Source organism: Tachypleus tridentatus, chromosome 2, assembly GCF_004210375.1.
Source record: "Tachypleus tridentatus isolate NWPU-2018 chromosome 2, ASM421037v1, whole genome shotgun sequence".
In the NCBI taxonomy this organism is placed as follows: Eukaryota; Metazoa; Arthropoda; class Merostomata; order Xiphosura; family Limulidae; genus Tachypleus; species Tachypleus tridentatus.
In genome coordinates, this window is record NC_134826.1 from 110,136,877 (window position 1) to 110,154,693 (window position 17,817).

Genomic DNA, 17,817 nt, shown 5'->3' on the forward strand with positions numbered 1-17,817 from the left:
ACACTCGGATATAATTTTACTGACATAATACTTTTAACGTCCACATAACCCATGTAAATACATGAATATGCAGATTCCACATATTTCGCTCTTCTATTTATATATTTCATAATTACAATATTTAAAAAAAATTCTCAATATTTAATATGGAACATATTAAATCCAGCCAAGATCCTGTGCTAAACTAAGCCCAGCAAGAAATTACTTTCTGAAGCGGGAACAGACAACGAAAGCTGACTAATGTTTCGTAAGATAATTATATTGTGTTTTCTTTACTTTGTATACGTGGATTGATTACACTATTTAATATATTCTTTCAGTTTATTATTGGTCAAGCATAGAAAATTGAAACTATAAACGAAATTTTGTTGTTTTCAAACAGATTCGTTTCGGCCTGAGAAAGTCAGATATCGTAAATTAAGTCATTTTTTTCATAGTTTTCTCAGTACCTTCTTATTGTGCGTGGTTTGTCATAGTTTTAGTGAAGTTTCTTTTGATTGATCCTTTATCAAGTACATTATTCGAATATTTGTCTTCACCTTACAATCAGCCAACTTCCTTTTTTATTATTCTACTGAGTTTACAAATAATGTTTTTATTTTATTCAGTTTCTCACCAAATCTTGTCTTTTTTATTTTATCCGTAAAAAACAATCCCTATACAAGAAAAATTAACACAAAATACACAAGGATGACCGTCATAAACACCAAGAAGTTAAAAAATTATTGATATTTCGTGATTAAATAGAACATATTTCATAAGAAAATATACCAAAAATTTAACATGGCAAACAAAATAGAGACTTTGAAAAACTGAAAACCACAGACTCCATAAGACTAATGGACCGTAAAATTTATAATGTTGAAGTCGCGAACGTTTTACAACTACTTCAGACTACAGAGGTAACAAGACTACAAACCTTAGAGTTAAAACATGTAGAGACATAAGATTAGAAAGATAGTAGAGTATCTACAATATTAAGATATTGTAGGTATCAGCAAATTAAGACCACAGTACTAAAGACAGAGAGCACTTCAAGACTAAAGAACATAAGCTTCCCTGTAACAGAATAAAAATAAAATTATTTAAAAACAAATACAAAAAGGATGATTTTACAAAACTTAAAACAGCAAAATCGATAAGATTCCAGGTGTAACAGAATTAAATTAATCAGTAGAAACAAAACTTCACCATGTGCATTATTTTCGAAAAACTTTTAAAGATATTTATTTCAATGCTGTTGCTGCACCAACCTCTAGAGGTTTCTAGCAAAAAAAACAGAAACATATTTCTGCAGTTGCCGTACAGTGCTTTAACACTCCTACGAAAATTGGGGCCTAATAGGCCCAGAGCAACTTGAAAGGTTATTAATATTAGGCTAATAATTTTGTATTTAAATGAAATTGCCATTAACTGACCTTATCCCTTTATATTTTAAGGAGCAATAATATTTTAACTTTTCAGAGATTTGCGAAATAATATTTAAAATTTTTTTAAAACATCCATTAAGGGTATTTTGGGGCCTATTAGCCCCCAGATCAAAAAACATAAAATTGACTTTATTTATTTCCTGAATAATTCTAGAACAGGCCTTGGCAACCGAAAAAAGCAAATTATAATAAAAATATATTAATTTTACAACTTCTTTTCAAAAGATGGATAATTAGGATAATAACTCTACTCCAACAATAATTTTAGACGGTCCTGATTATTGCCTAGTTTGCCCACGCCTGTTCTAGAACATTCTAGAAACTTTACAGAAGTATTTAGAATAATCTAGAATATTCTTGAAGCTTCTAGAATATTCTAGAAGAATCCACAGATCCTATATATATAGGAGCTGAAATCTTCAAACCGTGTCAAAAATGATATCTCTTGATGAAGCTGTACATTTACTGACAAAACCATCCGACGATGAAAGTGAACATGATAATGTCGAAGACTACTCTGAAAGTTGTGATGATGATCCTTCTGAAGCCGAAAATGATGAACAAATCGCGCCGTACCCTTCTGAAAGTGAAGAAAGTAATCAAGAAGATCTTACTACGATGCCAGTGAACGAACTTTTGTCCAAAGATAAGAATTTTAGTTATTCAACAACACCTTCAAGGATCAACAGGAGAACCGCAGCTCTCAATATATTCAATGGGAACCCAGGCATTACAAGGCAAGCTGCTCCAAGAGTCTCTACACCATTCGAAACATTCAAAATTTTCATTTCTGAAAATATGATGGAACAGATCATTCACTCAACAAACACCGTCATGAAAGAACCAATTTTTGAAGAAGACCTCTGGAAATGGATCGCAGCTAATCTTTTCCTTGGAATAAGCAAATCCAAAAATGCATCGATAGACGAAATGTTTTCAACCGAATTCGGTTTGCCATTTTTGCGAAAACTGATTACACAAGACAAATTCAAAAAAATGTGCTCAAAAATCAGATTTGACATCCACTCTCAAAGACATAGAGAAATCAAAGATGCCGCCATCTCTGGAGTCTGGAATTTTTTCATTGAAAATTGCAAAAACAGTTACAACCCAAGCGAATACCTGACAGTGGATGAACAACTATGTAACTTCAAAGGAAGAGTTGGCTTCAGAACATACATTCCGCCAAAGCCAGGCAAATACGGAATAAAGATTTGGTGCCTAACAGATGCAAAGACAAGTTACCTCCTCAACGCTCAAATTTATACTGGAAAGGTTGAAATATGACAGAAACAAATCAAGGAGAAAGAATAGTCAGAGAACTGAGTCAGCCATTTCTTGGAAAAGGAAGGACAATAACGACAGATAATTTCTTCACAACAATGACACTTGCCAAGTACCTACGAACAAAAAGAACAGGACTTGTTGGAACCATACGGAAATCAAGAACCTTCCTGCCTCCTGAAATAAATGCAAAATCTAGAGAGTTATCACCAAAGTTTTTCTACCATGACGACATCACTCTTCTCAGGCACTCAGACAAACCAGGAAAATATGTGCTACTACTGAGTTCTCAGCATCAGTCTGGTGAAGTAGAAGAGAATGGAAAGCCCGAAATCGTCAATCTTTACAATGCAACGAAGGCAGGTGTCGACACTCTCGATCAACTGGTGAGATATTATACAACAAAGAGGCGATCAAAGCTCTGGTCAGTCTGCATATTCTGTAACATTCTAGATCTTGCTGCGTACAATGCTTTCGTTCTATACTCGACAAAACATCCAGAATTTCTTCGTCAACATAAATCAAGAGCCAGAAGAGAATTTATACGGCAATTGGTGCTTGAAATCAAAGAAATTTACTGTAAAGATAATGACAAAACAACCTCATGTGAACCGCCTAGAAAGAGAGCAAAAAGAGGACGATGCCATTTGTGCGGCAGATCTAAAGATAGACAGTCGAAAATTGTTTGATCAAATTGTAAAAAAAAAGTTTGTCAGAGCCATTCTAAAGTTGTTTGTAATGAATGTTGCTAAATCACTGTGTTTCTATTAGAAAAATATATGGGGTCTGATAGGCCCCAAAATCACTTTAGTGGATATAAATATTTTTTCGTAGTAGTGTTAATTTAATCGATATTCATCAGTTTAATAGACACATTTCCTGTCAGGTGTTTGGGTTCTTTACACAATATAAAGACAGATCGATAGATTAATTGGCAAATAGCTAGAAAAAATAACTAGCAAGTTAATGGAATTAAAACCGTACGTCAGTTGATAAATACAGAAATAAATCGATGAAAGCAAAAAACGACGAAATTTCTAAAAAAAAGATTATATATGTAATTATAGTCAAATTCTTAAAGGTTTCTATAGGCATAACCACTTTTTAAAATATGACTGACAACCGGTAAAATTAATCATACTATATTTTATAAACTGTTTATTCAAAACCCATTGTCTAGATTACTTTCATTACGTTGAATTTGAAAGCACTCTTACTTCATGATACAATATCAATGATATTGACTCATCAAATCCAGAAAATTAATTGTTCTTCTAAAATATGACCTAGCTTTAACTTTATTTCCTTCTTTTATAAAGGAATCTTAACTGTAAAACTTGTCCCCTTTAAAACTGTTAAATAATTTACAAAGACAGATCCTAACAAAAATATATTTTAGGTAAATAAATGTAGTTTACTACAGCATCTTATGTATTTTATTAAAAAATTCAAAGAATACGTTCAGAAATAGATGTTTCAGAAGAAAGACTTAGTAAAACAGCTTAAACAGAATAAGTGGCCAAGATTTCATAGGTACATATTAAATCCCATTTCGTCAGGTTCATATAACATCATTACGTTTACACATGATATGAGCACTGTGAATATGCTAGATCAGTGTTTCTTACATTAGGTGGTGCGACATAGAGGGAACATGGGTCGACTAAAAATTAATACACCTATTATCCTACAAGGTATCAACTGAACACCCCAGAAACAAACTTGGCATCAGTAGCTTTACACATTAAAATTGTTAAATATTGAAAATTACGTATATGAATATAACTTTATTTCCTTTACGTGAATATTTATTTTGGAATATTCAAACATAAAGGATGAGCATTTGTGATACATTTGTACAAGAAAAGAAATGGTAAGATTTTGTTATAAATTTGGATAACGTCAAATGTCAGTACATAGACTTTTATTTTAGACGATATTAATGTAGTCTTTATGTATTTAGCATGATCAATATTACCTGATTGCTTACCAATTCTGTTCAAGTTTATGATATGCAGCAACACAAAGTTATTGTCAGTTATGCAACAAGAGCTTTAGCCATGTTCATAGCATGAGCAAGAGAAGCCCTTCGGGCCTTCTAATGACTATTTACTTTATGATTCGGATGTAGTTTAATGTCTTACGCTTGTAGAAGTGTTTTTCGAAAATCTTTCTTGATAACGATAAAACAAAATTTTCAGTGATTATTGTATTTATTACAAAACATTTGACTATACAAGTTGTTTATGCTCGAGATTTTTCAACGAACATTTTGCAACAAAAGTAAGATTTGATTTGATTTAATTTCGTCACTAACTATTATGTGCTAGACTAAATAAAGGGCGACTCTTTAACAACCCTCATCGCAAACTCTTTACGAAAAATTACGAGATTGAGCGCTCTAACCACCAGATCATATTAGGCTGAACGACCTCAACATTGTTATTTCTTAAACTTTTCATTGAATCATTTGGTGAAGATTTTCAGTTGTGGTTTAAAGATAGTTGTATATCCATGTAACTACTTCACAGGATCCTCACCACACGATGTCGATGGGAAGATACATACAAATTTTCAGTGTGGTATTTTGCTTTTTGAATTTTTTATATCGGCGTTTTTCATTTTTTACCATTATTCGTCTCCTGTTGAGGAATCTTCTCCAAATTTGGCAAGAAACATCATTGGATCCATGAAGAGGTACATGCAAGATGCGGTTTAACATTTTTTGTTTGCAATTTTATGAGTGTTTTTTTTTTGCATTTTTTGCAATTATATATTCAGAAGGCAACTTTTCATGTCCTAAGATAAAATTTTATTGAACATGAATTTACATAGCTTTCGTCCAGGTGACGGGTACTCAAGTAAGTATATATATTGTGTATCAGCTCTAAATAAAACTCAAAATATTTGGTAAAAATCAAGTTGAGTTGCTGTATATTAACGACTGGAAACACTGCAGTGGAATACATTGATTATTTTTACTTTCCCTTTATTCCAAGTCTGCACCCCCCATTATTAAAAGAGTTTAGTTTCATAACACACACCCATACAGAGGCTCAACGGTAAATCTGCAGGCTTACGATGTTAAAACACTAAGTAAAATACTCATGACGTAAAGAGCATAAATACCTAATTGTGTAGCTTTAGATTAACAGCAGGAACTTTATATGCTGCAAAGCTGTTAAAATTAAATTTTACTTTTTTTTGCAAAACGAAGTATCAACCTCTTCCCACTACTCTACAAAAAAGTCTCGGTTAAAAGATCTGACGAATGTTTGTATAAGGTTCTGCTATTCAGATTGTAGTGACACCTTCTGAAAATTATGTCATAGAACAAAATAGCATTGTATATAGACATTTCCAGCAACCAATAAGCAACCCTCATAGAATTCATCACGATGAAGACAAACTTCATGTTCAACAACCACAACTACATAAAAATAAATGACCTAAGCATGGGCAATCCAGTATCACCAGTTCTAGCCAATATTTTTATGACACAAGTTGAAACACAAGCAATTAACACAGCATTACATCTACCACTATACTGGTACCGATATGTAGACGACACGATTGCGGGATTCACATCTACAGAACACACACTTAATTTTTTCAATCACATTAACTCTATACATCCCAACATTAACTTCACATATGAACAGGAAGAAAACAATCAAATATAATTTCTTAATCTCAAATTTAAAGAACCGATACACAATTTAACACAGAAATCCACCAAAAAATCACCCACGCTGGATTATACATTCCTTGGGACTCAGCACATGAAACAAAACAAAAACTTAACATACTAAGAAACCAAATAAACACAGCCATAAAACTATGCCCACCAGATAAAATTAACGATGAATTAGACAAAATAAAACAATACTTCATCAGCATCAATAAGTTTCCTCCACAAACCGTAGAAAACATTACACGCACACACCTAGACAGAAAGCAAAATCAACCAACAAAAGTAAATATATCTCACGAATAAAAAAGTCACGAAACCATATACTGCTGCATACCATATATTCCTGACATCAGCAGAAAAATAACCAATATTTGACAAAAACTACTAACAAAATATGACATTCTAGTTAATACCAAATTTATTCAAAAACCAGGCACAAACCTAAGGTCTATACTATGTAAAAACTACACTGACAAATACCACACCAACATTATTTGTAAAATACAATGTGATAACTGCCACGACTTCTATATTGGAGAAACAAGTAGAAAAATGGAAACCAGATTCACAGAACAAAAAGTTACCTTCACACGTTTTCGAACACTGCAAATCAAATAAATACAACATAACCATAGAAATCACCCAAATACTAAATAAAGATACAAACATAAACGCAAAATTAAAAGAAACCTTACTTATACAACAACTCAAGCCCAAAATAAACCAATACAAAGGAACATCTTTATACCTATATTAATAAATATATCCAACATCTAATCACGCCCTTTACATTCCTACACTCAATTACACAACCATCTTCAAACATGTGGTCAGCTATGGGTCAGTTACCTCTTTCTTTCTTTGTGAACATTTCGATGGCCGAAGAAGGTCGAAATGTTGTCTGCTCCTCCACATAGTGCTTTTTCTACTCATACCATCCGTTTTTACATGTATAATTTTATACCTTTCAATCCGTTTTGAGAAGATTTTTCCCAAAATTCCTAGTCCCTTCGTTATATTCTCATTTCCTTTCTTTCATTTCTTCTAAACCTCATATCGATACCGTACCTTTTTACATATTCTTCTCTTCAATATGTTTATTTTAACATTATGTTTAGAGATAACATGGAGCCTATATGTCCATCTCGGTATACACATCATCTAAATTATTATACATTTTTCAAAAAAATCTTTAAGCCAGCTCTTGCCATTCATACTGTTATCAAACATTCTTTTAAACTCACTTAAATATACTGCCTCCACAACATTCAAAGAGCAACCACCATCTTAGAAAAATAAAACTGCCTGAGGTGAAGGTGACTATTACAATATGAAAATTTATATTTGTATACCCTAGTCCTATTATTCTCGTCGTTAAGTATGAACACATAAAACATTAACACTATCAAGAGAAAACTATTTCAAAGATCTTAATCTCTTTTTATGTGACAACCCCTACACACTATGAACCATTCTAGAACCCTTTGTATGAACCATTTCTAACAATTCAGTGTCTTTTCTAAGGCGAGGCGCCCAAGTCTGAACACAGTACTCCAAATGTGGCCTAACCTGTGACCTTAATTAAATTATATTTTATTTACATTTTATTCAGTATTTCTGTAGATACAACCTAAAATCCTATTTGCCCTACCACTAGCAAGAGCACACTGCTTGGATAGCTTAAGAGACTAATCCACCATTACACCAATATTCTTTTCTCATCTTTTCTGACACTATTAAAGTTATTTTATCCAAATTATGTTGCCCACCAGTGGCTCAGCGGTATTTCTGTGGACTTACAATGCTAAAAACCGAGTTTCTATACAGTGGTGGGCAGAGCACAGATATACCATTGTGTAGCTTTGTGCTTAATTCAAAACAACAACAACCAAATTATATTTATAAATCAAGTTATGATAATCCTCGTGCATTATCTCACATTTATTATAATTAAAACTTATCTGTCATTTACTTGTCCAACTCAATACATTATCTAAATATTTTTCTAAATCAGCAGCATCCTCTTCACAGCTGGTAAACCTCAAGACCTTAATATCATCTGCAAATTTAAGTAACTTTTACTATTCCTTTATCTATGTCATTGATTTAAATCAAAAAAGCACACATCTTAAAATTAAGTCCTTATGTACCCAAATTGTGATATTAATGCAGTTCGATTGGACTCCATTTATAAAAACTATCTGCTTTCTTACATCCAGCCACTCTTCTGTCCAATTAGCTACCTTACCACTCATGAAGAGATATTTTTTTTATAAACTTTTCATGTGGCATCTTGTAAAATGCATTCTGAAAATCCAGATATACTATATCTACACCCTTACTCTTATTTACATAAGTAGTAACTTTTTCTAAGAATGAAAAGATTTGCAAGGTAACATTTTCCTTTTGTGAAACCATGTTGCTTATCCAATAAAATTTTAAACTTTGTTAAATGACTTTCTATAGCATCTTTTATCATACTTTTCGAAACTTTTCAACAACTTATGTACGACTAATTGGCTCATAGTTACTGAAATATATTTTGTTATCTTCCTTGAAATGAGAAATTAATTTAGCTAACTTCCAATTCTTTGGCACCTGCTCACTACTCAAGTACTTAGAAAAATAGCAGCAAATGGCTCAAATATCAAATTCTTAACCTCTTTCAAAACCCTTGGAGAAATATTATTTGGCTCAGGAACTTTATCATTGTTTAATATTCATAATTTATTTAATAAGATCATAATTAAGGCAGTCATATTGTCTGACCTTGTTTAAGATGAGAAATACTACTTAATTCTTTATTAGTAAAACGTGAAGTAAAAAAGCAGAATTTAATAACACAGTCAATTCATAATAATCAAATACAAACCTTCTTTTATCATTCATCGAGAGCCGTACTTCCATTCAAACATTTTTTATATTAATTTAGTTGAAGAAATCCTTGCTGTTAATCTTTATCTATTTTATCGGCATGCCTTGTCAAAGAATCACATATAATTATTATAACCTCCTTATGATACACATCCTTCTATGATCGTTTTATTTCCCTACCTTCCAGTAGTTCTTCATTTTCAGAACCCAAGAGCTGAAATCTGCTCCTCAATAGATTAAGCTCGTTGGAATTAATTCCACAACTTTGAACAGTAATAGTATCCTTTCTAACTTTCTGAAAGTCACTGTTAACTGATGTCCCTCTTACGCGTAAAAGCTTAAACTCATGAAATTCTGCTGCCATTTCCCACAGTCTACCCTTCTCTTTATCTATTGCCTCCACTTTAATTAGGGTAACTTCCAATTTCTCCTCTAACTTAAAAACTCTACATATAAATTACACGTATTCACTACTAGTATTAGCTTCCTTAAACGTACTGACGATGTTTGCCTAACAAGTTCTTTAAAAAAGGAAAACAGTCAGTTATTTTTGACAGAGATATTGCTACCAGGTAAAAACTTGTGTTCGTTTTTAATATTTATAGTTTTTTACAGTGTCTAGTTTGTTTGAACTTAAGCATAAAGCTACACAATGGGCTATCTGTGTTCTGCCCCCCAAAGGTATCGAAACCCAGAATTTAGCGTCTAAGTCCGCAGTCTTAGTATGACCAGAGTTGTTATGTATATGTTACTGGTAAATATTAAGTCCCCAAGAAAAGTTTCTTACTGTAAACAATTCTATATTAATTTTACAGTTCTTTACATAAGCCTTGAGAAAAAATATACGTATGTTATAAATTTCCTGTAGACATTTTGAACTTCTTACATTGAAAAAAAACAAAGACTTGACAAAAGTTATTTTTAAAGAAAATCATGTATTCTTGAAAACTCATAATTTTGCACACCATTACATGGGCAGAGTGCTTTTACAAACAAATATAAAATTAATCCTAAAGGTTTTCACATGAAAAATATATTAATTTCTTACCTGTATAGATTAGCTAAGTTAAAGTAAGCTCTGGCGTGAAGTGGGTTAATTGACAGCGCAGTTTTAAAATGACGCTCTGCTTCTGTCGGCTCGCTAAGCAACGTCCCTAAATTGTTGTGAGCGCTGGCGTGGTCAGACCATAAACTAAAAGAATAAACAGATAATAAAGCAGGAAGAATGTGTAATTTCTTACTTGAATGTAATGTCAAATACATCAATTTTTAATAGCAAATAAATGTAAGAAGTTAGTATTAAATATAAAATAAATAACTGATTAGGTTTTCAAAGAAAGAGATAATATAAATTTTTTATAATATTATTATTCGTCTCAATAATAATATTCCATCTGATAGCGTCGACAAAGTCTTTTCTGTCCTAATATGTAACTGTTTGTTTTCACATTTGAAGAGCGTTATCCGTTCTAAAATGATAAGTAATATGCATAAATACGACTGTACGATGTGAAATTGTACATTCCTTATAACAAAAGTAATTAAAAAAAAACAACGATATTAAAAATTAACTTATATTATAAAAACGAGCTACGCTTTTTGAAATCGTGGCTGCGTTACAAAAGTAACGGTCAAACCACATTATTCGATTAGATAACAGTAGCTTAAGAATTGATAGTAAGCGTTGTTCACTGGTTGTCTTCCGTCTAGTCTATAAGTTTAAAATTAGAAAAGCCTATGAGCAGATGGCCAAAATTTTTAAAAAATCAAAGATTATTGTTTGTTAGTTGCTTGGTGTTACGCATAAAGCCGATATTTTAACATCATAACTTTCAAACTTATTACTGAACCACTGGTGGTGGGGGTGGGATAATAATTATTGATTACATATATTCTCCTCCGTAGTGAGTTGAAAATACCGCCTACTCATTGTGTTTATCTGTTTTTACCCTTTGTTAGAATGTATTAAATGAACTTCCATTAAAACTGGATAGTACTGAATAGACGCTAACGAGGTCATAGAAAAATATTAAAGCTTATTACAAGTGAGGTGCAAGAGTGTACGAATATGCATTTTTCAGAGTCTTACTCAATTTGCTCTTACGTAATTTAGTGTGTGTTCCTTATAGCAAAGCCACGTTGGGCTATCTGCTGAGTTCACCATGGGAAGTCGAACCCATGAATTTAGCGTTGTAAATCCGTAGACTTACCGCTGTATCAGCAGGGGGACTGTATTTTACTAAAAATTCGTAACTGAAAATAAGTTGTGTGCCCTTACTCTCTGTGATATGTCATAAGTATTTTTTGATAACTAAATACATATAATACGACATTTTTAGGGGGAAGGAGAATCTTTTCATCAGATCTTCTTGATAGAAAAATGCTGCAGACTGTCTCTTTATAACTAAAATGGAGGTTTTCACGTTTTCTTGGTGAAGAAATTGCGGACGAAACGTCGTCTGTAAATCTTTACACAAATTTTGTAACTTTGCTTATCTAATTGACTGTATGATATATTCTATCAAATATATTGTATCGAAATAAACAAAAGATGCTGACAATTATTATAACATAAAACAGCCACTCAATAAATTTTACCAGATCTTTAGTCGTTACATTTTTATTTTGTATAGTACATTCTATGAAGGACAGAGATACTTTCATTAATAATGGATGTACCTGTGTGATGCACGTGTTAAGCCAGTAAAATAAGTGAGTTAAGATCAATCGAATAACAACGTATAATGTTAACACACAGTCAATAACTTCGATAGAGTACTTTAAACAAGTATGTAAAAAGTTAAAACAGTGTAAAACAATATCCGTTCTAATTGAAAGCAACCACAAGTAACGTATTTTGGTTTCGTCCGTTGCCAAAACACTGGTTCTTTTAATGCAGTGAGTTGGTTTCTACAACTACCATTGACGACATCATCTATGCAATGTACTGTTCTTTAAAAGCCCTTTCCAAATAAATCGATTTTTTCCGACGCAGGAATTTCTCTGCTCTCTCCTCCTTTGTAAGTCAAATAAGGTTTTCTTCGTGCTGTTAGCCAGCTCAAATTAAAGAGCAAACATGTTTTTTGTGCGTCCCTAATGAATGTGCTAACGTTGAAAACTTATAAACTTACATACCTGGTTCATTTCACTGAATATTTTTAGTTGCATTCTTCTATTATATTGGCAAGCTCACTGTAGTATCTCCATGGGTATAGCAATAGTTGAAAAATATTGTCTTCCTAACCATATGATTACAAGTAACAAAAGACTTGAAGACCTCTGCAAAGAGTAATTCAATTCCTTTATACATAAGTCAGTGACGAAAGAAGCGTACTGTTTCTCACCCAAGAGATTAAGTTTGTTCTGTTATCGCTACAATTACACTATCCAAGCTTTAAACCTTACATGTAGTACTTGCTTTTCATTATCAACTGGTCCAAACAGTCAACAATGGAAACAGTTATTATTCTTTAATCCAAAACCCCTACCGGAGAATTACATAGATGTTTTGGAACAGTAACATGAGGTGAAACTTAAGCTGTAGAAAAATATATACAATATTTATTTAGTTGCTCTGCTCTGAATGCACTGTAAATTTTTATTGTTTGTTAAGAATGAATTAGATATATTACCTGATTGCTATTCTGTAGTGTTTTACTGCAAGGTCAACCTCACCCAGATCCTTTTGAAGATTAGCAAAATTGTAATGCACCTTTGCATTCTGAGGTACTGATTCTAAGCCGGATCTAAAATAAAATTTTACCTTTTCGTAATAAGCAAAACATCTTTGCAATCTTTCATAATCTTTAAAATAATGCAGATGTGACAACTATCAAAGGCTCCTAATTGCAATAAAAATATCTTTAAATAATCAAAAATGTTCTTTGAAATAAAACGTTAGGCAGTATTTTATGTTGAATACTTTTATATCTCATCTTTTGCTTTCTTTTTAGTTTTGAAAAAGATGGTACGGACTCAAGACGAAGTCCAAAATAAACTCAGTACACTATAACAAAACTAAACATAAGGCAAGATCAGTCTGTAGGAAAAAATTTGTAAAAAGTAAGTTACTGTTTTTTCATTGCACATTCTATGTTAAAAAAGCCAGATCGAGCTATTAAGACAGTATTTTTTGGTTTTTAGTAATTTTTAGGTCATAGAAGTTATACCTAGTTATTAAAATTATTTTTAAAGCATGCAACTTGCCGGAAAAGTGCCTCCCTAGACGACCAAACATTGTTTCTTCTTGTCGTTTTCAGCACAAAAATAGCTAGAATAGCTAAAGTAAAACATCTACATGCCCATATAGATTTGGGACATGTGCTCTTCAGCTTCTGAAGGCCGTGTACAACAAGTATGAAAAATCCAGCGCTAAATGAAAATGAAATAAAAATATATGTTAGTTTAGAGATAAAACGTCCTTTAAACTTATCGTAATCCTCATATAAAGTGTACATATCGAAAAGGAAAACAAAATTAGAAGGCAAAAGTACTTAGTTTTGTGAAAATCCGTGTTATGATTGGCGCCTGTCTTTTAAAGCTCTGTGAACAGCTGAGTTATCTCGTACGAAGAGTAGTCTTACCTCGGTATGTAGAGGACCCGCTCAGCTACCACAAATCCTACTGTTACAAGCAGATTTGATGCTGGCAAAAACGAAATAACACATGTTGCCAAGGCGATTGTTACCGTCTTTGTTTCGTTATTCTAGAGAGGGAAAATAAAAGAACGAAACGAAATTCAAGTATAAAACTTACTATGGTTTGATTTCTTACAAGTGTTATGTTTTGTTATTACTTACGACGGCAACAAATGTGTGTCATATCATTTCAAAGAACGTCAGAAACTAACTTCGACAATAATCACAAACAATCTCAGTTCCCTGAAATCTAACATTACAGTATTGTTATTCTAAACAATAGAGTTAGATGTTACAAGTACAGAATCCTCATCTTTATGTTCTTAGTAATCATTATTAATTACTTTATTATGTTAATAAATCAGTAAACACATGTGATAAAACAATCCCATATCCTGTATTTCTTACATTGTTGTTGTACGTCGTATCACACCTATGAAAATCGATTACAACACAAAACTGATTTGTTAGATAATAAGAAAACATCAAGTATGGCTCTTCTTTGAAAATAACAGTGCTAAGATAACATAATTACGTACTGTTTACAAAGTGAAATTCTAACAGAAAACAAAACTCAGAGTAAAAATCTCCGTTCCTGTAGCACAATCTGCAATTCCGCTCAGTGTTTTGGTCTGACCTAATGTTTACCATAATCCCTTTATCTGTGAGAAAATACTAAGAGACATGAGAATATAATTAACAATCCCATAGAAATGTTTGAGAAATCGTTTCGACCTCAGAGATTTAAGCATCTATCATATATTTTTATTATTTTCTTTTGGACTGTACCTTTTGAAACATGAAAGCTACTATACATGCATAGACATATTCGTGTAAGTGTGTGTTCACTGTTTTAAAGAAATCCTTTCCTCAAAACTATATAAACCGATGATGACATAAATTTTTAATCCTAGCTCTGTCTTATTACAACGAAATAGACCTTACTTAAATATTTTCCCAAAAATTATTGTTGCATATGTGTCAACAGTGTTCAGTAACATTGACACGAATTAAGTTATAATTTGTGCAACTTACTTCTATAGCAACTTGCTAGGATCTTCATAAAACAGATAGCGTGTTTATACTGGTATTTAAAATGTTTTAGTGTACGTGGTTTCACTAGTCTTTCTAAGAGAGGCTGAAGACAGCCTAGAAGGTTCATCTGTCTTAAGCACTTACACCATGATACAGTAGTGTGCTGTCTATCAGTCAGTCGGTACACACTAAAATGGCATCATAAAAGGGGCGCTCAACGTTGCAGTTTGTGCTGTTGTGAGTTTGTTTCTTTTATAATTGAGCATAAAGCTACACAAAGGGCTATCTGTGTTCTGTCTACCATGGGTATCGAAACCCGGTTTTCAGTGGTGTGAGTCCGTAGAAATACCTTTGTGGCACTGGGTATCATCATGTGAATAAAATATACGTACGTCATGAATAACGACAGTAATTATGAACTCTGTAGGCTACAACACAGCATGACATGTGACATATGAACTTCAAAAAGAAAAAATAATAAAAGATATATTATTCTTAATTTTGGTATTAGTGGTATATGCTCTTGATAGAGAACACTTTTGAGATCCTGCGCAAGTACTTTTAGTTTGATAAATGTGGTTTGAGAAATTGAACACCCTGTAACGTGAGAGTAATTAAAGAAGTTATTTTAATCAAACATCTTACCCCTTTTCAATAAGAACTCTGGTGTCTCTCTTTATATTTCAAGTAGGTATACAATGGATCACGGTAACTTTACGGATTAAAATTAAAAACGTTAAAATCTGAAGTTCGGTTTAACGACATGTGTAGTTTTGAGGGGAAAATAAATAGGTTTTCAAACAGAGACATCTATTTTATTATATATGTATATATATATTGATTGTCAGGTTAACTTTGTCGTGGCTTATTATGTAATCATGTTATTTATTTATTTTATTCTAGATTCCAGTTTTAACTGAATATATAATTTAAGTATCTGAAAAACGTAAGGGATGACTTGAAATCTTTAAATATTAATTATCGTGATGCTAAAGTCTCTTGTATTATGTAGAAAGATTTCATGGCGATTAATAACATACTATCAAGTATTAGGTTTTATCGGATTAGAAATTACTCGTTGTTTAAATTATTTAACATACCGAAATGCATACTTTGTTTTTGTAAACGTTAATTAAAATAATATTTGAAGAAGGCTAACAAAACCTAGTTATAAGAGCTTAAAAGCAAACTGTAACACATCTTATCACACATTTTTTCTAGAGCATTGACAAGTATTCTAAATGAACTGTCGCATCTCACGTGACTAACTTTGAAGATATGTGTTAACCGTGTTAAAAAAAGAAAAGCCAGATATGGATACAGCGTTTGTGCAAGGTGATTTTTCTTCTCAACACACTTTAGAAACCTCACGCAGATCCAATGAAAATTTAACGTTTATAGTTTTTAGGCTTAGATACTATGTAACTAATCTATAGAAACATTGTATCAGTGTAATCCCTCTACATTAAATCAATACGTCTACAAGTGCTCCACCCAATGACCACAACACCTACCTCGCCTTACCTTAGGTGACGAAGTAGCAAAATGGGTGATTACAGCTAGTCCTGTGAAGGAGGATAACGTAACCAAATTTCGCGGATCCAACAAAGACTCTACTAAGGGGATACTCCCCATCTGCCAGTCGTAGGAGAGACATGCTGGGAAAAGGAGAAGACCCACGTTGAAGGTGGTTAAGTAGCAGTACGTAAGGAGCCTTTAGAATAAAAATATTATGTTCAAGCCAGAGTTTAATAGATACGAGTTACTATACTGCATCCTTATACAAGAAACGAGGAGTCTGAAATGCAATAGTATTATCAAGTTTTCAGAACAAAAATTTAAAAAAATAACAATTTAGTTAAACAATATCACATTGTTGCCTAACGCCAGCATACAAGAGCATCAGAACGTTTCATATAGTAGATTGTCTGTAACGTTAGTCACAGTACTATCGTAGGTTTGAAACCGAGAGAAGATGGAGAATATTGGACTAAAAGTTTCACAAGTTGTTAAATAACAGAAAGCAGCATAATTGAATACAGACCATCACAAAGCTGTCTAAGAAAAGAATGAAAGGAACATAAAATATCATACAGTTGTCTTGGAAAGGAATAACAGGAATGTCAAATATCACACAGTTATCTATGAAATGAATGACAGGAACATTAAATAAAATGTTAAGAACAGAACATAAGAAATTTTGGAAATATTGAATTATTTATACAAGTTTTGCTCAATAAAACTCATTGATATATCTTGATTTTTAAGAAACTATTCAGAAACTAAAATACTGGAAACTAATGTTAAAACCAATCATTTTTTCCTGTACACGAATGAAATATGTAGAAATAATTAGTTATTTTTACCGTATGAGGTTGCCTGTCACATGAAATTATTTTGTGTTTTTACTCAAAATACTAAAAGATAACGTTTTTGGAACATCTCAGATAAATTGTTATTTTGTTACATATCTTACAGAGGTAATATAGTGGGTCTCATATAAAACAAATATCTCTTTCTAATACTTTTTCGTACTCGCTCCTATATAACATATTTTTTAAACTGTCTTTTTAAAGTTCAACAGATTCTCAGAACCTGGGTACAAATATTCAATATTTCTTCAACTTTGCCCATGTTCTGTTCGTGTTTAAGATACACCTAAACTCTGCATGTGTTTAATGCTCCTACTTCCATAACTCTTGATGTGTGGACATCATATATAACCATAAATAAATGCTTAACGTGTTTTGCAATTCTTAAAAAGACATAAATGTTTCAAATTACCTTCACAAGAATAACAAACCAATCTTCTCGTATACCGTTCCATTAAAATTTAAGTTAATGTTTCTTTTATTAAAATAAA

At 32.2% G+C, this 17,817-nt stretch overlaps 1 protein-coding gene across 2 annotated transcripts in view; it reads right to left on the reverse strand.

Annotated features, from left to right (window-relative positions):
• LOC143244828 (protein O-mannosyl-transferase TMTC1-like) overlaps positions 1-17,817 on the reverse strand; it is a 108,518-nt gene that overhangs the window by 19,533 nt on the left and 71,168 nt on the right. For both annotated transcript variants that reach the window (XM_076490206.1, XM_076490205.1), the window contains 5 exons: positions 16,479-16,668; positions 13,866-13,987; positions 13,489-13,653; positions 12,915-13,028; positions 10,331-10,474 (listed from right to left, as the gene is read on the reverse strand). In XM_076490206.1, the coding sequence (XP_076346321.1) occupies positions 10,331-10,474; positions 12,915-13,028; positions 13,489-13,653; positions 13,866-13,987; positions 16,479-16,668 (735 nt within the window). The remainder of the gene's footprint in view (positions 1-10,330; positions 10,475-12,914; positions 13,029-13,488; positions 13,654-13,865; positions 13,988-16,478; positions 16,669-17,817) is intronic.